The sequence below is a fragment of the Triturus cristatus genome, chromosome 3_2 (genome assembly GCF_964204655.1).
Source record: "Triturus cristatus chromosome 3_2, aTriCri1.1, whole genome shotgun sequence".
Taxonomy (NCBI): Eukaryota; Metazoa; Chordata; class Amphibia; order Caudata; family Salamandridae; genus Triturus; species Triturus cristatus.
The window spans coordinates 734,203,894-734,231,516 of record NC_140584.1 but is presented as its reverse complement, the minus strand read 5'-3'; the positions used below and the strand labels follow the sequence as shown (position 1 = coordinate 734,231,516).

Here is a 27,623-nt window from a genome sequence, read left to right as displayed (position 1 = left end):
GCTTCTCAAATCATAAAACGTAGCAAAAACTAAGGCAAGCTATAACAAGAACTGCCAAAGACTAAAGGCTTGCAGTCAATGCCAGACCTAATGGCTTTGCCAAAGCTCGTTTCATTTACTAAAAACTTTGGTGCTGTTTGACAACTCTCTGCAAATCGTGGCACAACTGGCAACGTTTCAGCGTGAGCAAAAACTCTTGAATGCAGTTACACCAAACTTGCCATTAAACTAGAAATTTACAAGTAATGAAGATGGAGGTTTTCTGTAAACCCATTCAACATTTGCACTATAAAACGGAGCCAGACAAACTTCAAAGAATTCATTTTAAATATATCTTGACAGTAAATAAGACGTTTTTCTTTTGGTTAGAACGTTATCATCTGATGAGTTGTCACAAAATTAAGCAGACGAATAGTGGAAAGCCTCCTGCATGGCTCTAGAGAGAGAGCTTCGATAACCAATATTTACATTCCGGCAAGTCACTGGAAAGAAAGGTGCGGTTAGTTTAGATTATTTTCATTTTAGCAAACATGAAAATCACATCCACTGAGATTAACGTGGATTGTGACACTGGAGCACAGCTCTGAGATCGATGGGACAAGCAAACTGCCTTAAGAGATCACTACCAGAAAGTCCGAGAGGGCAAGAGACTTTTCTTTTCAACAAAAATTGATCATGCCGGCAATAAAAGCAGAGAACTTTAGAATATTGTTAGAAACTTTACCTCCCCCGCATTGATCAGAAGTCCGTTTGTGCCATAGGGTAAATGGACCAACATGATGGCTTCTTTCTTTTATGATAAAATTAAAAGGATTCAGAATGCTTTTGAAATACAGCCCCCAGACCTCACTTCTTACTTAGATTTTTCTGGCACTGCTGTTAGTCCTGAATTCTCCCTTCTGCAGTTTCCTGCCATCTCTATGGTCCAATCACTTTCCATTATGAAGTCCTTGAAATCGGGCTCACCGGCCGACCCCTGCCCTGCCAGGGTGTTGTCGGCAATTGCTGAGGCTATTAATCCTATAGTCAATCGGATTTTTAACAAATCCCTGCGAGAAGGATTTATGCCTCTGTGCTGGAAACATGCCAAAATTCTCCCTCTGCTTAAAAAACCCACTGCGGATCCGGAGGAAGCCGGTAATTACTGTCCAATATCGTTACTTCCTTTTTTTGCAAAGGTGTTGGAGAAATACGTTAACTCCATTCTCACGGAGTACATTGAGACTAACCACCTTTTGCACCCTAGTCAGTCCGGCTTTAGGGCTAATTTCAGTACCGAAACAGCCCTTTTAGAAATATCTGAGACCATTAAAGCCACCCTCGACAGGGGAGGCAACGCGGTGCAGGTCCTTTTGGACCTCTCCGCGGCCTTTGACACCGTGCCCCATGCCAGACTGGTGCAGAGGTTGGCTGAGGGGGGTGTAGGCGGTACGGCACTGAGTTGGATCAGGTCCTTTCTCAGTAATCGTCTTCAAACCCTATGGTCCCCTCCGTTTGCAGCTGCTATTCCACCTTTGAATGTCGGGCTCCCGCAGGGCTCTATTTTGAGCCCTACTCTGTTCAATCTTTATATGACCCCTATTGCTTGCCTCGCTGAACAACATGGGGCAAAGATTGTATTGTATGCAGACGATACTCAGCTGCTTTTCACCTGCGCGAAGGGCGAAGAGTTTGATGGCCTTGGAATAAACTCCTGCCTCTCAGAAGTCTTCTCGTGGTTGAAGGAGAACCAAATGAAATGTAATCCTGACAAATTCGAGATTATCTTCTTTGGCCACCGCCCTTGTGAGACCTGGCTTAATTGGTGGCCGCGGGATCTGCACCCCCCTGGGTCGTCTGTGACCGTGGTTAAGAATCTCGGAGTCAAGATGGATTCCTCGCTTTCTATGAAACCCCAGATTCAGTCAGTGGCAGGGACGTGTTTTGGGATGTTAAGAATGATGAGGAATTTCCTCCCTTCGCTTTCTGTCTCTCATAGAAGAATCATAGTCCAGGCTCTGGTCACCTCACGCCTGGACTATGCTAATGCTTTGTATTTGGGTCTCCCCAGCTATTTGATCTCTCGTTTGCAGGCGATTCAAAATGCGGCGGCCAGGGCCATCTTTTTGGTCCCCTCCATTACTCGGACTTCTCCGCTTTTGTCGTCCCTGCACTGGTTGCCGGTTCAGAAGAGAATTTATTTTAAAGCCTTGGTTCTTGTGTTTAAAGCCTTCATAAGACATAGGTTCCCTCGCTATATTCCTCAACGTACTCTGAGATCCTCGTCTCAGCTCCTGACCTCTGTGCCGAAAATTACTCTTGTGCGGGTCGGTGGTCGCTCTTTTTAGGCGACTGCTTCCGGCCTATGGAACAACCCCCCCCTGCCTCTCCGCCAGGCTCAGGATCTGCTTGTTTTTAGAAAAATGTTGAAGACATGGCTATTCCAACAGTAATTGGTTCTGCTAGCAGTGTGTTGTCCGGCATTTTGATTCATCTCTCTGTCTGTTCGGATGTGGGTTCTTTACTCTTAGCGCCGGGACACTCCTGGGAGTAGCCGCGCTCTATAAATACCCGAAATAACATAACATAACAGTACTCTTTAGAGAGCGGCTACTGCCCTCTCTACCAAGGTTGTCGTAGATGGACAGTGGTGGTGGCATTAATCTGTAGTCAGGGTTACCAAATATCTTTGTGAATACAGTGGAAGGGATTGTTGACCAGCTCCCTCCTGTTAAAGGTTTTGCAGGCTCCTTTACCTGCGGTCATTTGGCTTCTATCTTATCTGGGACATGTGTTGAGAGAGTATGTCCAATGGATGAAGATGGATTGGTGAGCCACACCACCGAACTCCATTGGACCGACCACCTCTGCATCCACTTCTCCTTCGAGAAAACCACCGCACACAACCACCAGCAAAGAGACATCCACCGCAGCTGGAACAAGGTCACCAAAGACCAGCTAATCACCACCCTCGCCCGAGACCCACCAACCGACCACACCGACACAGCCGCCCGCAACCTCAGGCAATGGATCGACGACTGCACCAACACTCTTGCCCCAATCAAGTAACCCTCAAACAGACGCACCGACAGAAGGGCCATCTGGTTCACCGCCGACCTCCAGGCATCCAAGCAGACCTGTCGAAGACTAGAGAAGAAATGGCGTCACGAGCAAACACCGGACAACCATGTAGCCCTCAAGAACGCCAGCCGCAGACACCACCAACTCATTTGAACCGCAAAAAGGACCTCCTTCAAGGAACGCATCGACAACAACGCACACAACAGCAAAGAGCTCTTCAACATCGTGAAGGAACTCGCCAACCCCAGCTCCAACGACATCCTGCCGTCACAAGACCTCTGCGACTCTCTAGCCACCTTCTTCCACTGCAAGATCATAGACATCCACGACAGCTTCAACATCCAGACCCCTCTGACAGCCGCTGACACCCTAGACTCACCGCCCCCCAGCCACACCGGCCTCCTGATCTCCTGAAACCACATTAACAACGAAGACATAATCAAAACCAAGAACACCTTCCACTCCGGATCACCGTCAGACCTCTGCCCCAACCACATCTTCAACAAGGCGAGCTCCATCATCGCACCCCAACTCAGAAAGATCTTCAACAGCTCATACGAGACCGTCACCTTCCCGGAAAGCTGGAAACACGCAGAGATCAACGCCCTACTCAAGAAACCCAACGCAGACCCAAAGGACCTCAAGAACTTCCAGCCCATCTCCCTGCTCCCATTCCCGGGGGAAAGACATCGAGAAGATCATCAACTGACAACTGACCTGCTTCCTCGAAGAGAACAACACCTTGAACTCGTCCCAATCCGGGTTCCGCAGCAACTACAACACAGAAACCGCCCTCATGGCCGCCACCGACGACATCAGGACCCTGCTGGACAACGGCGAAACCGTGGCCCTCATCCTCCTAGCCCTCTCAGCCGCCTTCAACACCGTCTGCCACCACACCATACGCACACGCCTCTACGATGCAGGGATCCGCGACAAAGCCCTGGACTGGATCACCTCCTTCCTCCCCAACAGAACTCAGAGAGTCCGCCTCACGCCGTTCCCATCTGAAGCCACCAAGATCACCTGCGGCGTGCCCCAAGGATCATCCCTCAGCCCGACCCTCTTCAACGTCTACAAGACACCACTCGCCAACATCGTCCGATCACACAACCTCAACATCATCTCATACGCCGACGACACCCAGCTGATCCTCTCCCTCACCAAAGACCCCGCCAAAACCAACTTCCAAGATGGAATGTAGGCCGTCGCCGAATGGAACAAGAACAGTCGCCTGAAACTGAACTCGGATAAGATGGAGGTCCTCATCCTCGGTTCCACTCCCTCCATCTGGGACGGCTCCTGGTGGCCGGCCTCACTGGGAGCTGCACCGACAACCACCAACCACGCACGCAACCTCAGCAAGCACGCAGCAAGTCAACACCGTCTCCTCCTCCTGCTTCAACACCCTCCATATGCTTCGCAAGATCTACAGATGGATCCCCACCGGAACCAGAAGGACGGTCACCCAGGCCCTCGTCACCAGCAGGCTGGACTACGGCAACGGCCACTATGCAGGAACCACGGCTAAACTCCAGAAGAGACTCCAACGCATACAGAACGTCCCCGCACGCCTCATCCTCGACATCCCCCGCCACAACCACAACATCACTGCCCACCTGAGAAACCTGCACTGGCTCCCCGTCAACAAGAGGATCACCTTCAAGCTCCTCATCCACGCCCACAAAGCACTCCACGACGCCGGACCAGCATACCTCAACAAACGACTCACCTTCTACACTCCCAACCACCAGCTTCGCTCCGCTGACCTCACCCTCGCCACTGTTCCACGCATCCACCGGCGGCAGACCCTTCTCTCACCTCGCCCCCAAGACATGGAACACCCTCCCCACCCACCTACGACAGACCCAGGACCTGCTGACCTTCAGGAGACTTCTCAAGACCTGGTTGTTCGAACAGTAGCAGCTTCCCCTCCCCCCCCCCCCCCCCAAGCGCCTTGAGACCCTCACGGGTGAGTAGCACGCTCTACAAATGTTTGATTGAGTGATTGATTAAATCAAACTAGGATCTGATCTGCTGAACAATCCATCCCCTGTGCCCTTCACTAATCCCTGTAGGAGGTGGGGGGGGGAATCAGCCCTGATCCGTATGTGTATATCCCCGACTTTCCCTCTGCTGGGAAAATCCTCCCACCCCTTCCCTAGGTGATGGTCATCCCTTGTAACCAGTTACCAAGAAACAAAGGAGGAGACCAGCAGGAGGCTCTCCCCCAGCCAGTGATCATACATCAAAAATGCAGGAAACATGTCCCCCAATTAGAGGATCACCCAGAAATTCAACAGGAGCAGACCCCCTTATTGGATCAGCCCACCCATCACAGAATAATAAAAGACTGTCTTAGTCATCCATGGACTGTTCAATGTTTCCCTTATCTCTTGAGAAGGGGCACACTCATAGGTAACTAAGGCTACAGAGATCCAGGAGTGGAATCCCCAGTGTTTTACTACTCTCCATGCCACGCCCAGGAATAGGGTCTGGACTTGAGAAGGCATTTCTGCGACTGATATGTTAATTTTCCACCAGCGCAGTGACTTCTTGGGGGACAAGTGGGCCCCTCTGTTCCTTCCAGTTATTAATTATTGTCATTTAAAAAAAGATTTAAGATTTAGGGGATTGGTAAGGTTTAAGGAATGGGTAAGGGAGGGTAGAGGTAAAGGAAGGGTCAGGGTTTTTAGGGTTTAGATGCAAGTACTGGTAAAGGGAGGTAAGGATGTTTTAGGGATCAGGGCCAGTAAGAGGTAAAGGGAGATACAGGGTTTTAAGGTTCAGAGGTAGGTACAAGTGAAGTAAATAAGGGGTTTGTTAGGGCTTAGGGGCTGGTAGAGGTAAAAGGGTAGGCAGGGGTTTGGTTTGGAGTGGTATAGGGAGATGAGGTATTTTTTGAGGGCAGGATAGAGGTAAAGGGAGATTAGGGGGTTTAAAAAAATAGGGAGTTTTTTGGGAAGTTACTCCCACAAAAAAAGAGAATGGAAAAAGGGCTTGGGATATCTTGACTATATATACACCTTGCACTTTGCTAGTTATTTGTTTTATAATTTATGGAAGCAGTTGAAGCCAAATAAATCGCTTATGTAAAGGATTCCGTTGTGCCGTCCTTGTGTTGGTCTTGGTGATGGAGTGGTGAAAGCAGGGCTGTTCGCAAATGCTACTTACCCAGTATGCATCTGTTCCTGGCATGTAGAGCTGTAGATTCACATGCTTTGCATAGTCTGCCATCTAGTGTTGGGTCCGGATGTTTGCATGTTGTTTTTCTTCGAAGAAGTCTTTTCCAGTCATGAGGTAGGTGACTCCTCCTTTCGGTGATAGTGCACATGGGCATCGATCCCACTGTTAGATTGTTTTCCCGCAGAGGGTGAGAATAGAGTTAGTAAGAGAAGAATAGAAATGACAATGCGTATGTATGTAAGTAAGTCAGTACTGGAACAGGTACACGGGTTGGCGCATGTGAATCTACAGTTCTACATGCCAAGAACAGAAGCATACTGGGTAAGTAGCATTTTCCATTCGAGGCATGTGAGCTGTAGATCACATGCTTTGCACAGACTATACAACAGTTATCTCCCAAAGCGGTAGTTAACCTGTAGCTGTTGCAGTTTTTTTTTTAAAGTGCACTTAGAAGTGCCTGGCCTACATTAGCTTGTTGTCTGGCTAACACATCCACACAATAATGTTTTGTAAATGTGTGTGGTGTAGACCATGTTGCAGCTTTACAGATGTGAGATATGGGAATGTTTCCTAAGAAAGCCATAGAAGCCCCTAGTTTGTGAGTGGAATGCGCTCTAGGGGATATTGGTAAAGTCCCCTTTGCGTTCGCATAGCATGTTTGAAAGTATTTGACTATCCACCTGGCAATACCTGATTTAGAAATGGGATTGCCTTTGTGTGGTGGAGCAAAAGCAACAAAGAGTTGTTTAGTTTTTCAAAACGGATTTGTCCTTTCTATGTAATAAGAGTAAATGAAGAAAGAACACAGGCAACTCAACAGATTGGTTGATGTGGAAGGCAGATACTACTTTGGGTAGAAATTGAAGGTTAGTGTGAAGAACCACTTTGCTCTGGTGTATTTGTAAAAATGGTTCTTCTATGGTTAGTGCCTGAAGCTCACCGACTCTCCTCAGTGATGTAATAGCAATGAGGAAAGCAACTTTCCAAGTGAGAAATTGCAGTTCACGTTCATGCAATAGTTCAAAGGGTGGACCTGGTTAGGACAATATTAAGATTCCATGCTGGGGCAGGTGGAAGTCTTGGTGGAATGACTCTTTTAAGTCCCTCCATATAAGCCTTGATAACAGGCACTCTGAAAAGAGACAAATGTTGTCTATTCTGAAGGTATGCAGCTGCAGTGTGCTATGACTTAGCGGGAGCACCGCTCCTGCTAAGCCATAGCAAACCTGTGCTCAGCTTTCAGGAAGCGAGAGCACAAAATGCTCAAGCTTGCTGAAAGCAAAGCAGGTGCCTGGTTCCCTGCCCACTGTGAAGCAAGCGGGAGATGGAGTCCCCAGGGCTCAAAACAGTCCAGGGACGGGGGGGACTACGTGCCCCCCCCCTTTCCTAAAAGATAGATTTTAAAAAAGCCAGCAACTCACTGGAGGCCCCGTCCCCTTTCTCCACGACTCTGCAACAACGCCTTCTGGAGAGCTGCTGGTTGGGGGATAAAGTCCCCTTGGCTGCTGAGGGTCATTAGTGGCCAACAAGATCTCCTGTTACCTCCAGTAAGCACCACACAGTGGGATTGCTGAGAGGTGGTCCGAGGCCACGCCCCCTTTCTCCACCACTCAAACGCACCTCTTGGCGCACTGCTAGTGGGCGGATACACCTATATGCACAAGGATACATACAGTCACACAGCTACTCACAGGATATATATTAAAAGTAGTATCACTCATTAGTAGTACACCTAGTATACTACTTTTGTAGTATCTTAGTATACATGTTTAACTATCATAAACTCTTACAAAATACTTGCACTCACTGGATGGTGTCACGAGTGATTTTATTTGAGATGTCATCAGTGATGTCACTGACCATCTCATGAGTGATGTAATATGTGAGGTCATCAGCAGGGCGCTGCGGGGGGCGTAAGTTATAGTTAGCTCAGGTAACTATAACTGCAAAATGTCACTGGTTTTGTGGTGAAATCTGGCCCCGGCTAGAACGTCCCTGAAACCTTTGTTACTTGGTTATCCAATTTTGTGTTCAGTTGTCCCACAACATCAGTGGTGAATAACTTAAATTAATACAATTGGAGCCCAGTAACAAGGTCATCATATATAGCACATTTGGTTTACTCTTGACATGTCTTAATTCATGCCGCTCTATCAGGGGGGGCAAACATTTAATTAAAAGTAGTGGGAAGGAAAAACACTTTGATGTGCTATGCACTTTGGCAGAGTTTGATGGTTCTGCACAACACCTTATATACCAATACTGGAATTAAGGTGCTAACATTCTGCTAAATTACAAACAGAGTCGCAATGGCTCAGATATGGCCAGCTGCACCAGGCACTCCAGGAATGCATGCCTCAGGTTGAGGAAAGCCAGGAGAATTCCCCTTTGGAGGACTGACTGCTAGATGGAAGAATCAGCAGTAAACTTATTTTGGTGATGTAGGGCACTATAATGAGGAGCACACAACCCCCTCTCACATGACTGCAGGGTAGATGGATCTAGGACCTGGGAGAGGGAGACGAGGAGATCTGGCAGACAGTGCTACATTTTCCCTCAAGAGGGCGCAATAAAGGCAAGTTACCACCTGATCCAACTTAAAATTATATTACACAAGAACATTACTACTTAGAATTGAGAGGTCGAGGAGACACTTTGCCTCAGAGGCTGCGTGATGGAGGGAACGTTACTGCATACACCATGTAGGCTTTCCTTTTGGGAGGCGATTAGAGGCTCATTAGAGGATGCCACAGGGGTACCCCTGGAACTGCAAGCCAGACTTGTGTTGTTGGAGATGTGGGGCCCCTCCGATTTGTTGCGGTACCAGAAGATGGTTGTGAACATGGGGTGCATGGTGGCCAAGCGGGATATTGCCCAAAAGAGGGATAATGGGGGCCCCCCTGTATCGAGATTGGGAGGCAGGCATGGAACACTGTAAACTGGTTGAAAGGGAGGCCTACAAAGGCCTACAGGGCAATTTGAGAAAATATGGGCAGCTGAGGGTCGGCGAGCCTCTAGGGGACCTGATGGGACAGAGTGGAAGAAAGATTAAATGGCTGACACAAGGGACTAAGGGCCAGATGTAGGTAGCAAAATAGCGATCGCAAACGCAGAATATCGCAGAATTCCCACGTTTGCGATCGCTAAAAACCCATGTGATATGTAGAGGCAGAAACACTGAATCGCTAAATAAAGAAATCGCTAAAAATAAAGGAAAAAAGTTAGCGATTCCTTAATTAGCGAATATGCCACACCGACTCACTATTTAGCGATTTGCTAAATAAGGAATCGCAAAATAAATTCGCAAAACAATGTACATAAAATCGCTAATACCGATTTCACAAAAATATCGCTAATTTAGAGTCGCAGATTAACACTAACTCAAAGCATGTGGTAACCAGGTGCACACCATATAAACAGCCCCAGAATGCATCTGCGTGAACACAGTGGCGGCCCTCTATGTCATTGCAAGGCGGATACGGATGCAAGCTACAGCACCAACGATCTGAAGACGACAGGAACGTGTATACAGATTGCGCATCACACTATTCCAACTCACAGAGGCAGAAATCCATAAGAGGTACAGGCTTCACCCAACCACCATCCTAGACCTGATACGTGACCTGCACCCAATCCTGGAGCACCAGACACCAAGGGCACACGCAATACCTACACATGTACAGGTCCTCTGTTGCCTGCACCTACTGGCATCCGGCAGTTACCAGGGGGTAATAGAGTTGCCTGTCACGCTTTTTCAACACATTCCTGAATGCCATGATGCAAAGAATGCACCACTATATCCGGTTCCCCAGCACACAGGCGGAACTGCATAAGATAAAGATGGACTTTTATCAGAAGGCCCAGTTGCCACATGTAATAGGGTGCATTGATGGGACACATATACCAATCTGCCCCCCCCCCCTCTGCTACTGAGTACATCTACCGGAACCACAAATCGACACATTCAATCAACGTACAGGTCATATGTGATGCGTCTCACATCATTACCGACATCGTTGTGAAATTTCCTGGGAGCAGGCATGATTCCTACATCTTCAGGAACAGTGGGATCTAAACCCGTCTTGCTGGGGGTGAATTTGGAGAAGGATACCTGCTAGGTAAATCTATGTGACACACCCTGATGTATACCTTTGATGTATCTATTGCTGACTGTGAATAATCTTTCTTTCTTTAACACATAGGTGATAGCGCATATGCGGTGTGTGCATTTATCCTGACTCCATACCTCAACCCATCTACCCCAATTGAAAGGAGATTTATTGTTGCCCATAAATCAACGATGAATGTGGTGGAGCGTACATTCAGACTCCTAAAAAGCAGGTTCTGCTGCCTCCACAAAAGTGGAGGTGCACGGCAGTACCAGCCTCTGATCTGCTGCAAAATAATAACTACATGTGCCATGCTGCATAACCTGGCCACAAAGAAGGGAACACCCGTGGAACTCACTGAATCAGAGGATGAGTGTGAGGATTGTCCACAACCACAGCACAGCGAAGCAGGTGTTGCAGCAGCACCAGATGCCAGACACAGACAGGCTGAGATCACACACAACTATTTGTGAGTAAGTAATGAGACAAAGCGAGAAACTACAATTGTGTTACGTTGTTTTATTGACCTTCAATCAGGCAATAGGACAGCACACCGCCACACCATGATGGCCTCACAGTGCCTCAACAACCCCAACATGGCATAGATACTCCCATGCAATATTCCAAATCCCATCATTTGGTCGAATGGATTACTTCACCCATCTCCCAATGTCAGGTGATGCCTAGTTTCATTTTCTGCGCCCACGCGCAGCACTGCTGCGTTCAGTAGGCACACTGTCCTTCCTAGAGGTCTGTCCTGCGGCGGGTCCGTGCCTTCCACTGCGCCTCCTGGACTCTTGTATTGGGGGGAGTGATACTGCTGCGGCTTGTTGCCTCCTCACTTTCAGCCCCATCCCCTCGATCCTGTGGCAGCGATTTGTGTGGTCTGGAGCACTTCCAAGGCACTTGTGACAGTGACCAACCCAGTTGTGACGTCACGGCTACAGTTGGCCATCTCTAACTGCATGGCCACCGAGCGCCTGCTAAGGACAAGGGTGGCATTGCATAGCCGGTTCCCCGCCTTAGTGTACCCATCCATTCTCTGTCTGTCCCTGCGCCTTGCCCCACGTTCGTTTACAATCTTGCTGCATAACAGTCTTACATGTCACACATGTTTTTGTTGATGGCCACCATCTGGCGTTGCATTGCCCTCATTGTTTTGCCTTGCAGACGCTGCACCTTCAGCATCTTCCCCTCCAGACCTGCAAAGACACTGGACTCCTCTACCTGTGCATCAGGACTGTGTGCCCTTGGTCGGCGTCGTCGGGCACCTGTGTGGCCAAGCTCCATGGGGGACTGTGTTCCTGCTGTGTGTGCATCCTCTTCCTTCATGGTCTGTTGGGCTCCCATGCTCTCCTCCTCTGACCCCTCCATCTCCCGGAGGCTACCCACTGTATACCGCCTGGCTCTCTGTGGTGGTAGTGGTGATGGTGGTGTGACCTCAGCAGGTGAAAGGACCTCCTCATCCTGTGTGTTGGTCTCCCTGGGTGCCTCTTCTGTCTCCCCTTCTGCAGCCTGGCGCGCTGGCTCGCCTGTGGATACAGAATATCCATTTACTCACTTGTCTAGCAGCATTAACCTTTCAATAAATTTCATGACTGCCAATCAAACTGAATTTCCCCCGCTTGCTTATTTACTAATGTGTGTGACATGCACTTTGGTTCAGTGGACTAACTGATATGCTATGTGTTAATTGGGACTACATCTCCCATGATGCATTGCTGTTTTTTTGCAAATCATGGACTGGAGTGGGATTCATACTGGGTCAATGGGGGTTGGGGTTAGGGAGGGGGGGCACATGATGCTGTGCATGCATCTTACCTTGTATGTTGGCTCCTCTGGCTGAGCTGTCTGCATCTCCAATGCCAATCACGCTCTCTGGCTGGAGGGTGGACTCCACCAATTCTTCCAAAGGAGTTGGTGCAGGCGCAGTAGATTTCCCGCCATCTGTCTTTTTGGCTTGTTTGATCCGGTCAGCCACCCTCTCCTTGGCGCGTTTGCGGAGGTCGTACCAGCACTTCTTCAGCTCGTCTACCGAGCGCTGAGTGATACCAATGGAATTTATTTTTTCCTGGATCACAAGCCAAATTTTTCTTTTCTGCGATTCAGGAACATGCAGGGATTTTTTGCCGAAGAGCTGGTCATGATCCTTCACCACCTCCTCAATTAGTACCTCCAACTCCCTCTCACTAAATTTGTGTTTCCTCTTCCTCTCACTGGCCTCCTTTCCCTTCTCCTGTGTGTCCATGGTTGTTTTGGGGGTCTGCAAGGTGGTTGCTGTGCAGCTCCTGGGTGTTTGGTTCTGCTCACTGCTTCTCCCACAGCTTCAGGCTCAGTGTAACAGCATGTGTCAGCCCACTTCCTGGTTGTGAGGTCATCAGGATGCACCGGATTGGCTGATTCACTAATTACCGATTTTTTGAAATAGCGGATTCATTAATACCAACTCGGTAATGCAAAATCGCTAGTTCCACTTCGGTAATGCGAATGTGGCATTTATTTTAGCGATTTTCTACTGAATCGCCATCTTTTACAGATTTTTCATCTACACCGGACTTTGGAAGTTCTTAATAGCAATTCGGTAAAAATCGCTATTAAGAACTCGCAATTGGGGTTTTACCTACATATGGCCCTAAGGGATTGACTGGTCTAGACAAGAGTTACAATTGGGTTAATGCCACAGATAGGCAGCAGGAAGCGATAGCGCACAGTTTAAGGCGCCAGTTGGATAACTGACTGAGCTCTGACTGTTCTGTGTGGTAAGTGAGGGCTGGGGGTTGATCGGACTGGAGTGTTGTATTAAGATTCATGTGTCTGTTTTATCCGATATAAAACAATAAACAAATTAAAACAGGAAAAAAATACTTGATAATGTTGTAGAACACCAATTTAATAAAAAATTAAGTGCAACTGGATAAGTTTCAGGACGTCACGTTTTGTGCAGGCCAGGAAGAGCCCGAAAGCAACAAACATCCGCAAAGTCAATAGGTCTGATGAGAAGGCAAATGGTACTTACCAGTATGCATCTGTTCTTGGCATGTAGAGCTGCAGATCTACACACTGAGCATATATCGCCATCTGGTGTTGGGTCCGGATGTTTGCAGTTGTTTTTCCTCTTGGAAAGTCTTTGGAAGTCACGAGGTATGTGACTCCTCCTTTGGATCGTATTGCGCATGGGCTTCGGCTCCATCCTCAGATTGTTTTTCGCCAGCAGGGAAAGATGGAGCGTAGTAATAACAGTGAAGATGCCCATGTGTGTTGTATCTAAATAAGATAAACTGGAACAGATAAAGGTAGCCGGGGAGGCGGGTGGGCGTGTGTAGATCTGCAGCTCTACATGCCAAGAACAGATGCATACTGGTAAGTAGCATTTGCCGTTCGAGGCATATGAGCTGCAGATTACACACTCTGCATAGATTATATAGCAGTACCCATCCTTAGCGACGACCACCCGTATCTGTTGCGGTGGTTTGAAATAATGTTTTGAGTACAGCCTGGCCCACACTAGCCTGTTCCTTAGTTTGCATATCTACACAATAGCGTTTAGTGAAAGTGTGCGGTGTTGACCATGTAGCTGCTCTGCAGATATCATCTAATGGGATGTTCCCTAAAAATGCCATTGAAGCCCCTATTTTACGTGTAGAGTGGGCTTTAGGGGGAACGGATAGCGTTCGTTTTGCTTTGTGGTAGCAAATCTGAATGCATTTGACAATCCACCTAGCTATCCCGGACTTGGAGATGGGGTTGCCTTTGTGTGGTGGTGAGAAAGAGACAAACAGTTGTTTGGTCTTACGAAAAGGTTGTGTTCTCTCGATGTAGTAGAGTAAGACTCGTTTGACATCTAATGTGTGAAGAGCTCTTTCTGCAACGGTCTGTGGTTGCGAGAAGAATACTGGTAGTTCTACAGATTGGTTTAGGTGAAAAGGAGAAATGACTTTAGGGAGGAATTTTGGGTTGGTATGGAGAACAACCTTGTTATGGTGCATTCGGAGAAAAGGTTCTTGAATGGTAAGTGCTTGTATCTCACTGACCCTTCTGAGGGAAGTGATGGCTACAAGAAAGGCGGTTTTCCATGTCAGGAATTTAAGTTCACATTTGTGTATAGGTTCAAAGGGAGGCCCCATTAGTCTGGTGAGAACGATATTTAGGTTCCACACAGGTGAGGGTGGCACTCTGGGGGAAATTATTCTTTTGAGGCCTTTCATGAAGGCTTTAATGGCAGGTACTATAAAAAGTGATAGATGTTTTCTGTTTTGTAGATAAGCTGCTATGGCTGCAAGGTGCAGTCTAATGGACGTATAGGCTAGATTGCATCTTTGTAGGTGTAGTAAATAGCCTATGATGTGTTGAATGGACACATCTAGGGGATTGATGGTATTGTTGTGACAATAGACAACAAAGCGTTTCCACTTGGCTGCGTAGCACGCTCTAGTGGTGGGGCGCCTAGCTTCTTTAATGACGTTCATGCAGTCAGGGGGAAGATTTAGATAACCGAATTCGAGGATTTCAGGAGCCAGATCGCAAGGTTGAGCTGAGCTGGGTCCGGGTGCCTGATCTCTCCATGGTTCTGGGTTAAGAGGTGTGGAGAGAGGTGTAACTTTTGGTGCGGTACTACAGATAGTTCCAGCAGTGTGGTGTACCACGGTTGTCTGGCCCAAGTTGGAGCCACTAGGATGAGAGTGAGGGAGTGTTGTTGTAGTTTGCGCACCAATAATGGAATGAGTGGGAGAGGCGGAAAAGCGTAAGCAACTCTGCCTGACCAGTTCATCCATATCGCATTGCCTTTGGACAATGGGTGTGGATATCTGGCGGCGAAGCTTGGGCATTTGGCGTTTTCGTGGGTGGCGAAGAGGTCTATCTGGTTGTATGAACTGACTTTTTTTTAGCCAGTCATCTAGGTATGGAAAGACATGGATGTGTGGTCTCCACAGGTGTGCTGCCACTACTGCTAGGCACTTGGTGAATACTCGTGGTGCTGTTGTGACTTCAATCTGGAGTACTTTGAATTGGTAGTGTTGGCCGTCCACTACAAATCTGAGGAACTTCCTGTGAGCGTTGTTCACAGGAATGTGGAAATAGGTGTCTTTGAGGTCTAAGGTGGTCAGGAAATCGTTGTGGGAGAGCAGTGGAAGTACCTGCTGAAGTGTTACCATGTGAAAATGGTCTGAGTGTATGTATCTGTTTAGGGGCCTGAGGTCTAGGATGGGCCGTAGAGTCTCGTCCCTTTTTGGTATGAGAAAATATAGGGAGTAGACCCCCATATTTTGTTGGTTGGTAGGAACCTGTTCTATTGCCCCTTTTGTAGGAGGGAGATTACCTCCTGCTTTAGTAGTGTTAGATGTTCCTGTGACATTGGGCGTTGTCTGGGTGGAATGTTTGGGGGGTAGATAGTAGTTCTAGGCAGTAGCCTGACTGAATTATTTGTGTTACCCATTTGTCTGAGGTGATGGTAGTCCAGACAGGAAGGAAATTTGGGAGTCTGCCCCCGACCGGAGTGGGATGGTCTGGGGGGGAGTGGAGGGAAGTCATTGGGCAGGTGCGGAGGCAGAGCGGGTGGTGTTTGTCTTGCCTCTGCCTTTAATATGGTTGCCTCTGTACCAGCCTCTTTGGTAACCGCTTGCAAAGGTGGATTGAGTAGGGGCCTTATATGAAGTGGAAGCGGTGTCAGAGGAGTAGCCTCTGGATGTGCTCCGAAAGGAAGAGCGGCGAAAGGAGCGAATAGGAGGGTGTGATTGTAAGGCTCCCATAGACTTCGCTGTATCAGTGTCTTTTTTCATTTTTTCAAGGGCCTCATCTACTGTTGGGCCGAACAGATGTTCCTGGTCAAAGGGGTGGTTCAGGATGGAAGCTGGTACTTCTGGTTTAAAACCTGAGATCCTTAGCCAGACATGGCGATGGAGGAGGATGCTGGTATTAATGGCTCTGGAGGCAGTGTCAGCTGCATCTAGGGCACAGCGGATGGAGGTATTGGTAATGGTTTTGCCCTCCTGAATTAACTCATTTGCCTTATTTTTATATTTGTCAGGGAGGTGTTGCATTATGGCTTCTAGTTCGTCATAATGGGCCCTGTCGTATCTTGCCAGTAGCGCTTGTGTATTAGCGATGCGCCATATGTTGGCAGCTTGGGATGCAGTGCGCTTGCCCGATGCGTCCAAGAGTTTTGACTCGTTATCAGGTGGTGGTGCCTCGCCTGATGTTTGGGAGTTTGCCCGCTTTTGTGCTGTAGACACTACTAGGGAATCTAGTGGTGCTGGCCCTCTGATGTAGGCGGGGTCTGTCGGGTGGCTTTATATTTTTTGTCTATGCGCGGGTTAATGACCCTGGCTCTGACTGGGTCTTTAAAGACCTCCTGCGCGTGTTTGACAACTCCTTTGAGCATGTGCAGTATGGAGGTGGCCCTATGCGTGGTGTCAAAAATATTGAGAAGGAAGACCTCCTCCACTGGGTCGGTATGGAGATCCACCCCGTGATAGTGTGCAGCCCTTTGGAGTAAGTGGTTGAACCCTAATGAGTCTTCTGGTGGGGATGGTCTCGAAGTGTAGAGATCATCTTGCGGGACGTTAGGAATGTCAGGAATGTTATAGTCGTCCCATGGGTCTGGGGAGCCTGTGGGAGTGGGGTCCCCAGTAGGTAGGTCATGGGGTATGTCCCCTATGTCCTCATAGACATCATTATCATCATCCGGAAAGGGTGTGGGGGAATGATGAGGTGGGTGGAGACGGAGGAGGTGGAGGAGGGGAAGGTGGAGAGGGTGGAGGAGCTGGTGAAGGCATCCTGAAAGGGGAGGTCGCAGAGTCCTTCCTCTTTGGAGGTGGAGCTGGGGCAGGCTTTTCCAGGTGTCTCTTTTTAATGCTGAGCATCAAATGTCCGGTTTTAGGGTCCTTGATCAATGTCTTTTGCAAAGGATCTGGTGTAAAAAGTTCTTCCGAGGGTGGTTTGTCCGTGGGCACCGAAGGCATCAGGGCAGTAGGTTTTCTTGTTTTAGAGTCTGCGCTAGTGCGCTGTTTGGAACTATGCGGCTTGGAAAGGGTTGCTTGTTTACTCAGTGCCAAGATGGTTTTCGGCTTCGAGCTATCGGTGTCGGTGGCCTTGTGTCTTCTGCTCGGTTCCGGGGATGGTGTCGGTACCGAGGAGGTGGAGCTGGTTTTCGGCGCCGAGTGTTTCGGTATGGAGCTCTGTGCCGAGGGGGAGGCCATTTTCTTTTTGGGCGTCAGTGCGGAGGAGTGCTTCTCGGCACCGACGGTGGGCTGGCTCGAGCCCGAGCCGCCCCGCCGTTAGGCTTAATAGACTTCTTTACCTGTCCCGAAGGTGCAGTGTGGGAAGCAGTATCTTTGGTCTTGCCTAGGCCTGGAGGCAAAGGCGTGACCGAAGCCTTTTTCGGTGCTGTCGAGGGTGTGGGGGGAGGGGCTTCGGTACTCACGACCCTCTGTGCAGGAGTGATGTCCTCCACATCTGTATCGTCGGCTTCGGAGGCGCTGACGAGGCCCTCGTGGGTGTGGTGTTCTTCTGGAGCGTCGACGCCTTCCCCAAAGATGTCGTCTGGAATCGCCGCCGACGAGTGTGCCATGGTTCGTCGTGCTCTTCGGTCTCGAATGGTTTTCTTGGACCGGAAGGACTTGCACGCCGGACAGTCTCGAGTCTCGTGTTCAGGGGAGAGGCAGAGGTTACATACTTCGTGAAGGTCGGTGTGGGGGAATTTGGACCCACAACGAGGGCACTTCTTGAAGGGAGTCCTTTCCATTAGCCAGGATCGGAGCTTGGGTAGGCCCGAAGGTAGTCGTCGACGACTGGAATCGAAGGTCTTGATTGATGAGAGCCACGCGGAGTGTGGAGATCGCGATCGAAAACAATACCACGAAGTGGGGTGAGGATTGCACGTCGATAGAAGAACTGGAAAATGTTCGGAACCGGAGATTGAAGATCACATCCGAGCCCGATGGCGGAAAAAAACAATCTGAAGATGGAGCCGAAGCCCATGCGCAATACGATCCAAAGGAGGAGTCACATACCTCGGGACTTCCAAAGACTTTCCAAGAGGAAAAACAACTGCAAACATCCGGGCCCAACACCAAATGGCGATCTATGCACAGTGTGTAATCTGCAGCTCATATGCCTCGAACATGTATTTTTAATTTCAAGCATATGCCACAAAAATAAAAATCAGAAAAAGAAAGCATGCTGGATCAATTTCCTTCCAATATAAAAACAATAACTTCAAAATAAATTAACCATCACAGATAGTTTTGATAGAATGTATGGGTGCTTCATTGCAGGCAGATGTAGTTAGAATAGGTATATAAACCCTTTTATCATATTTAAAAGCATATCACAAGAAATTATAAGTTATACTGACACAAAGAAAATGCACTTGTTTTAGAATTCTTAGAACTTGAAAACATAGTTTAAGCACACAAAGGTGACTAAAAAAAACATTGTCAAACAAAAGTATTAGTCTACCAGCTCTGCACACAAGTGCACTTCCTTTTAGGTGGGTGCTCTTACGTTAATATGTATAATGCTGTCTCAGTGCAAGATGGCAGGGGGATGATAGCCCTTTGCTCTATGCAGTATAATGCGATGGGTGGAAGCAAAATGTGAATAATAGGCGAATAGACAAACTGATGAAGAGGACTGCCCAGAAGCTCCTCATGTATAAATATGTATTTATTATTTATTATTTTTGGGGGATTACATGAGACTGGTAAAACATCTTTAGCGGTCTCTACACCAGACCTAAAGAAACGTTTTCATCCCCACACCCCACCAGAATAGAACCAAGTGTGTTTAGGAATATACCACAACTTATTGATCAGCCAGTGAGGATTGCTCTGTTGTAAGGTAAACCTTGGTTAGGTCTGTGCCCTTACCCTGCACTGTGCTGGGAAGGGGTGTTCTTACCCAGCTTATGGCCTTGGCTAAGGACCTGGATGGTCTTAAAGACCCCCTCTGGCTTACCCAAGGGCTGTGATTGCCTGCCCCAACCTTGTTTAAGGGGGAGGTATGACTTGCCTGATTTCACAAGGGCAAGTAGCAATAGTATGCACCCATTAGCCTCCACCAAGGGTGGGGGAGAGGTGATTTTCACTGTATCCTGCACAAAGGTGGGAGGATCTGTAGCCTCGCCAGACATTCCCCAAGGGTGAGGGAAAGGTCTGTGCCCTTTACCCTTCCTCATCTTGCACTTAGGAAGAAGAGTACGCAACTGCCAGCTTTCCCAGGCTGCCTTCTCCAAAATGGGACTGAAATAAGCATGGGACAACTGCTACGGTTACCAATTCAGAATGATGGGGTCATATCTTATCAGATGACCCAGGCCGTGCTGACCCGAAAACATGAGTAGGTTGGAGGCGTGGCACAGAGAACAGAAACCTAGTTCACTGTTTGCAACTGTTAACACAGCACTGGGACTGCTTTCAGCTGCATAGGTCCTCTGAAGGGCAAATTTTGGTGGGTCAAGGAGAACCTTGGCAGCTATCAGCTGCTCTGATATGGTGATTTACCCAGGCACAAAACTGCCTTCCCCACATCGTAAGGCATGGCGTTGGTGAAGAGGTGGTGCAGCAATAAACGCACTCTGATGGAAATGTAAGGTGAGACTGATGTAGAACCCAGACCCACCCGCCTCCACTCTTGGGCAAGGCACAGGTGCATTAAGTACATTTCCTTACACTCAGGCAAAAGGGGCTATCCAGTTTCCTATGGAAAACATTGATGGGGGGGGGATGTTTGAATTGAATTCAGTTACTGGTAATTACTCAAGGTCACATTCCAGTGCATCGTTTTTTTGTTTTTTTTTAACTCTGTGCCACCTTTTTACAGAGACCAGTCAAAATCAGTCTTGGTCCTGCTTCAATAAGGAGAGTTGAGCCCAGCTGTCAGCCCAGCTACCCTTCAGACGGAAAAACAGGCACTTCGTCAATAAGGTGCACCTAGCATCTATTCCTTATAATCAATTCAGTACTACAACATATGCAGAAGTAGCCAGACTAATTTAGCATTACACTACCCAAAATATGACATTTATACAAAAATAATATACCTCGCTGAGTTATTATCCTCCAAGCACGGCCACTACAATAGTAGGTCAATCAGCTGCAATTGTTAATTAGATAACTCACCGAAAGAATAATGCATCGCATTTGTCAAAGACAAAATATAAAATCTGAGAGTTTCACATAAATTAATGGTTATCAATTACATGGTTTTACTTAAAATCCAAAGCTGATGTTATACTTGGATGCACACCCGATTTCAAATTTATTTTAAGGTTTCATGGCATTTATCTGAAATTAATTTAGACTCTACAGCAGATATGGTTCATAACCTGTTGCTCATATATGTATAATATGTTATGGTAATCGTACACAAAGGTTTATGACCTGCTGCATGTAAATGAGGCAACTATTGATTATATAAATTAACACTTCAGGATTATGAGTTTAAGGAAAATGGCCATGACCTAATAGAAGAGAGGAGGTGATGCCAAGTGGTTACAGGAAAACGTAAAAAGGGGAGATAATCAGCCGAGGGATAGGGTAGTGAGCGAATATACAAGTAGTTAAGAGATGAAGGGGGTTAGAATTACATTCAAGAGGCTTGTAAACAGATATGAAGTATATAAATTCATGAAAGGATGTCCCTCAGCAGATGAAAAAGGACAATGAGATGATGCAGCTGTGGTTATGAACAATGTGAGAGGATGCCATGGAATGATGCAAGTGGAATACTGGGATGATGCGATCTGAGAGGATGCTATGGCATGATGCAAATGGAATACTGAGATGATGCGATGTGAGAGGATGCCATGGAATGAGGCAAGTGGAATACTGGGATGATGCAATCAGGGATGATTCATGAGCGACCATGAGTTGATGCACGATGGAAGAAGGAGCTGATGAAGGTGTATGGCACGGAATGATTTACGGGTTTATGGGACAATGCATGGTATTCAAGAGTTGATGTAATGGGTCCAAGGCTGATGAAAGAAGGTCATGGGATATAGAGATCTGACATGAGTAGATGCAAAACTGGGGCAACAGATGATGAAAGGAGTCAAAATCATGTCTAATTATGTGAACCTGCATATGTAAGCGGATACAAGCTTACCGCATACTGATGTAAAGAAACAAATGGGCAGCCAGGATATCATGAATTGTAGTGGGAGGGACAGAAGGGTCATAACTGCTGCACAGGCAACATTAGGAGTCACACAGTAATTGCAGGAGAAGATGATTTCTGGTGGTTATGCTCCAAGTTGAATAAAGAAGCATCTGTGGGTATCAGGGAAATCATAATGTGAAATTTTAGGGGTAGTTAGGTTACTTTTAGTTAGAGTCATGGGTTGCAAATAAACTTGTATCACAAATATGCAACCTGATAAAATTCAGAGATAAAAGTTTGCAGCGGAGGGACCAGAAATATAAAGACTGAAGAACAATATATGTCAAACAAATTATTACAAATATAAAGCTGAGGAGAAAAACCTTGGGTCAGCACTACATCTACTGCCAGTTCTACTAGGATTGAAATGGAACAATGCCATGAAGCAGCTTAAAACTGTATGTGCTGGTGTACAAGACTTTCATGCTATGGCAGGATACAACACAATACGAGTCAAGAGCGGAGGCTTAGGCTGTGCTTTGGGCTACCGTGTAATGTAGGAACATATGTTCTTGTCCACAATTTAACTTGTATAACCTGCAACAGGTAATGCACTGTTAAGGATGCGCTAAAGGAAAAGGGGTAAATGAGTATATGGTTACATGCTGCTTACCTGAAGATTACGCTTACTTTTCCTGATGTTGTGTTGGAGTAAGAAGTTGCTTTCCAGGGCAAACCGACTGTACTGATCATCCAATTGGGACAGGAGATTGACAAATAATATTGTAGCCAAAGACACATTTCCGGCTGCATGGTCCCTGAAAATTAGATTAGGTGTTTAGACATGTGCAGTTTTAAAAAGATGGAACTAAATAAAAGTGATATGATCACTACTGAGAAGTGATGTATGAATGGGATTACACCGATCCTTTACAAGTTCACTATGGACCCAAACACTCACAATCAAATGATTTGACCGAACAGCCGCACACAAGGATTTCAGTGATGTGATTATGTTGCAACCTATATTCCTTTTGCATGTTAAGTTACTTTTCACTTAACGCAAGTGATATTTACAGTACGATACATAGAAACCTACTGTTCATTTTTTTGGGGAAATTATTATTCATTTAGGAAAAAACTACAACAACAACAAAAACACAGGTGCAAGTGTAAGCAACAACAAATGCAGTAAGACGAACCTCCCTCAAAACTTAAATTGGTAATGAGGCAGTGAAAGGGTCTATAGCAAGATGAAGAACTCAGTAAACATACTAAATCTGAAGCTGAGGCAATGAGACCCCTTAAAAGTGACTAAAAGTTGCATACAGAGTAAGAAGGAGTAGTCTGAGGCCGTCCTACCTCAAACAGAGCAGCGAATGGCATTGGTATGCACTGCTGGGCATGATTTTAAAATGGTGGAGGCTGGGCTGTGAACACCGTCTAGTAGACAAATGTGTAGAACCTGTAGTAGCTGCTCATTGATAAGGACTTGTCGGCAGGACAGAGTTGCGGAAAGAGGGCAAGAGGCCCAAATACAACTGTCATGGACCTCAAGTGTTCTCTCTGGAGAGAGCAAAGACTGTCAACGGTGGAAGGGTGGTACAGTATACAGGTCAGTCTGATGTGTGTTAAAACATGGGTGAGGTTTGTGATGCGAGGTTGTTGAGTGCCTTGGATGTGGCAACCATATTCGTCTTGGAAAGGGAATTGAAGGTATGCTCTTTCTTGTTGGATATCTCAAGGATAGCCTTTACTGTCTGTGCCTCTCAGCTTCATCTGGGACATTTACCATATGCTTCAGGAGTTTTACTAACAGTATTGGGAAGCGGTGGTTGTTTGAGTTGCTGAACTGAACGTCCCAACAGTGGCTAACTTCTTGTTACAAGGCACCAGTGGGTTAAAAAAAATGCAACAGACATATGATGCATGAGGAGGGTGTGCCCGTGGCATGACGTGCTACCCATGGCATGGAAGGACCAGTGTATGGAAAGAACAGCGACACAGCCAGGAGTGAGGACCTCCTGAGGTGCCTCGTATGGCCCTTGTGGACAGGTGCATTGATGCCCTCTGGCCTATTAACTAGCCAGGTGGGTAAGCTGCAAGATGTGTTGCCTCCCAGAGTGCCTCACAGTATGGCATGAGTGCTTTGGAAGGAAAGGCGCTGATGAGGTTGCTTAACTTTTACCTATATTGGGTTTAATTATGTGGAGTTGGCTGAAGAACAGGGCTGAGAGCTTTCGGGATATCTGAACTTCCACAAGCTGCCCTAAATGGATGCTTGATACTATCCCACACAAACTATTTGATCAGTTCAATGATAAGAATGAGAATGTATCTGTGGATCTTAAGAGAGGACGTTTAATTGAAATGGGAGTACTTCTCATTTGCCCAGTCTCGACTGTTCTCTAACAAGAAACGTGGAATTTCAATCAGCATAGGAAATCAGTGTTTACAGAATCCAGAAGAGTCTTCCCGTGATCCAAAGCCTATGTGTGAAGAACCCAACTGATCAATATACCCAGAAACTTCAGAGGTTCAGCTACCGACTTAAAAAGATGGCATTTGTGTGAACATCTGAGACAAACAACCATAGACAGAACTCTGCTTATACCTAATTGATTTTGTAGCGAAAAAGTGGTGAATGTGGAGACCAGTTGCAGCAAGGCACTAGAACTAGAAAATGTTTAATATAATGTCCACACGTATCATTAGCTTATGCTTGTCAGTAGCGCTAAAGTATCCTCAAATGTCTTGTAGTTTTCGATTAGTGGCAGCAATGCAATCGAGCAGAAATATGAAGAGGGGGGTCAACGGGTTAAACCCTGGCAAAGGCCCCTTTTGACACAGAATGGGTCTGACAGAAGGCCACATCAGTTCATTAGGGCAGTTAATTTTGTATGTAGCTAGCTCACTTTAGCAGTTGCCAAAGATAATGAAATTATTTTAGTTTTTTACTGTTACAATTTCAGATTCTTTCTGCTCAATATATGTTTTCAAAATGTTTTATTTCACTAAGAGAAATAGAAGGCATGTGTAAAAAACACACCCAAAAAATAAACTCTAACTACAAAACAGAAATAACAGTATTGGAAAAGAATTTACTGTTAGAAATGAGGGTCTCTAGTTGGCAAGGATTTGCAACGTTGTCCAAGAAGTTACACTCCTAAAATAGCCCCTGCTCACCCCCTTGGTAGCTTGGCACGAGCAGTCAGGCTTATCTTAGAAGCAGTGTGTAAAGCATTTGCACATAACCAACAGTAATACAGTAAAAGCATTACAAAAGGACACCACACCAGTCAAAAAAAATATTCAATATTTTTATATATCCAAAACAAGACCAAAAACGATAAAAGTCCACCATACAGTTTCAGAAATCTTCAGTAACCAAAAAAGACTTGAAATACAGTTCCTTGAAGTCGATAGCTTAGTCTGGGGCTATCACGGCGTCGTGAACAAAAAATCCAAACAGTACTGGCTGGCTGTGGCGTCGCAGGCAAGCGACGGTGTCAGGAAGACCTGCAAAAAAGTACCTTGTCAGGAAGACCCGCAAAACAGTACCTTTAGAAATGTAGGGCTCTGGCGACCTCTTGATGAGCCCCGAAGGGCCGGCGTCCCCAGGCGTCGGTTCCGGGGGTCGGTACAGGAGTCGTTGGGCCCTTAAAGTCACACGCGTTGCAGATCGAATTCCTCGCAGTTGAAATCAGCAGCGCGCCAGCATCAGCAGGTGGGGCTGCAGTGCAAGGTGCAGTGTGCAGTGCTCGCAGGTCGCGTGCAGGACTTGGTGGCGGTCGTCCAGCGGTGACGGGGAGACCAGGGCTGCAGTGCAAAGTGATGTAGTGCCCGTCGCGGTGCTGGCAAGTCACGGTGCAAGCAGCGGCGGCGTCGTTGCTGAAGCGCTGTTGTCAGCTGACGAACTGAAGTCGATGGTGCTGGAAGGCCAAGGCTGCTGAGCGGGATGAGGACAACGCGTCGTGTAACTTACGAGCGGTGCCCTTGAACCACGGTGCAAGCAGCAGTGTTGATGGCGGTGTCAGGGATACCAGGGCAACGGTATGAAGCGAGGCGGTGCGGAGTGCAGTGCCCACAGGTTGCGGTGCAAGCAGCGGCTCGGTGGCAGCATCAGGTGGCGTCATCTGTGAGACCAGGGTTGCGGTAAAAAGTGCAGCAGGGTCGTTGACGGCGTCAGGTTGTGTTTCTTATTTTGTAGCACAAAACACACAGTCCTCAGTGCTGGTAACAGATGAACTTGAAGTCTTTGCTGTTCCTGAGACTTCTTGAACAGGGGGGGAAGCTCTACCTCAAGCCCTTGGTGAAACTCACAGAAAGGAAGTTTCAGCAAGTTCAGACCAGTCCTTTCACTGCCCAAGATATATATAGCCTAGCAAACTTCCAGCCATATAGTCCAACTGGTATCATGATCAAGAACTTGGGTGCTGTTGCAAACTCCAGCCATGCCCATAACTATACAAGCCTGAAATACATCATAGCCCCCCTGAAACACAACACTGCCCCCCTCAGCAGCATGGAGCAGAAAATCAATAGTGCAGCTGTGGCAACGCCACTGTGTGCAAGGACAGTGAATTAAATTTCCACACCAATGGGGATCAGATTCTTGCTAGGATTTGGGTCTGGCTTCAGGGGTGACTTGCGTGTTGGAGTTATCCTATGCCTTATCACCAGCAGCTCCCTCGACAGCAGCCTTGAATAAACACTGGAAAGGCGCAATGCCAGGAAGGTGCTGATCAGGGACACTGATTGAGAGGCCTGGAAGGGGAGGGGAGGGGCAAGGAAATGCGGAGTCTGACACGCCTAGATAAAATAAATATCACCTTATCAGGCAGATCCGTCTTTCAGTGGGGGCTTTCAGCCGGATGTTGAAAGAGACATGAATGAAAATGAAAGTACATTTGTGCAGCGCGATTGCTGCCCTGAGGCGTCCAAGCGCTAGGGAACCAGAAGGGTGTAATGAGACTATCAGAGACTAGGAGGAAGATGGGGGGGGCTGAGATGATTACGGGGATTTGAATAGATGGGTTTTTAATTGCTTGCGAAAAGAGGCAAGGTTCGGGTTAGATCTCAGGGGAGGGGGGAGGGTGTTCCAGATTTTTGAGGCGTTGAGGGTGAACATTCTTCCACCTGCTCTAGATCTCTTGATTCTGGGGATTGTTGCCATGAAGGCCTGGCTGGAACGTAGCTCACGGCCAGGGTGGTATTGGCTGACTAGGCTACGCAAGAGTTTTGGGCCCGAGTCCCAGAAGGCCTGATGGGCAATACACATTGCCTTAAAGGTCACTCTTTTTCGCACTGGTAGCCAATGAAGGCTAGTCAGTGCCTCTCTGACTGAGGTTCTTCGTGGGATTTGCAGTAGGGTGCGGGCCGCACAGTTCTGCACCAATTGCAACCTATTTAAAGAGTACTCTGGGGCTCCCAGGTAAAGGACGTTGTTTGAGTCCAGGCGTGATTGTATTAAGCCCTGAATAGCTGTTTGTTTGGCCTCCATTGGGAGCAGGGGTAGGACCTTCTTCAATGTCCGAAGAAGTCCAAAGCAGATGGCGGAGAGCTTTGTGGCCTGGGTGTTAAAAGTGAGGTTCTTGTCCAGCCACACCCCTAGGCTTTTGATGTTATCTTTTGGGGCCGGGGGGGGGCCTAGACAGGAGGGCCATAATGACTTGAAGAGGGTCGGGTCAGCCGGGCCTAGCAACATGAGCTCTGTCTTGTCCCCATTCAGCTTCAGTGAGGACAACGTCATCCAGGACTTCACCTCCTCCAGACATTTGGTTAGACCCCCCGATGGAGAATGTTGGGCTTCCTGCGCTAAGGAGACCACCAGCTGTGTGTCGTCCGCATAGGAAATGATCTTAACTCCATACGGACGTACTACCTCAGCCAGTGGCCTCATATATTAGATATTAAAAAGCGCAGGGCTTAAAGAGGAGCCCTGGGGGACTCCACACTTCATCGGTATGCTGGAGGAGACGGCTTGTCCGTCAAACACCTGGAATGACCTGTCGCTCAGGAAGGATTTTATCCAGAGCCAGGCCTTATCCACAATGCCGACGCTTGCTATACGGTTCAGTAAGGTGTTATGACTGACCGTATCAAACGCCGCACTGAGATCAAGAAGGACCACTGCCACTGATCCTCCTTGATCGATGATTTTTCTGG

General features: G+C 47.4%; 1 protein-coding gene across 5 annotated transcripts in view; it reads right to left on the bottom strand.

Moving 5' to 3' along the window:
* Nucleotides 1-27,623, bottom strand: part of STAT1 (signal transducer and activator of transcription 1) — a 543,237-nt gene that overhangs the window by 480,671 nt on the left and 34,943 nt on the right. For all 5 annotated transcript variants that reach the window (XR_014979978.1, XM_085648786.1, XM_085648787.1 and 2 more), the window contains exon 3: nucleotides 22,129-22,273. Coding sequence is in view for 4 of the 5 variants with exons in the window: in XM_085648786.1 (XP_085504912.1) it covers nucleotides 22,129-22,273 (145 nt within the window). In the remaining variant the exon portion in view is untranslated. The remainder of the gene's footprint in view (nucleotides 1-22,128; nucleotides 22,274-27,623) is intronic.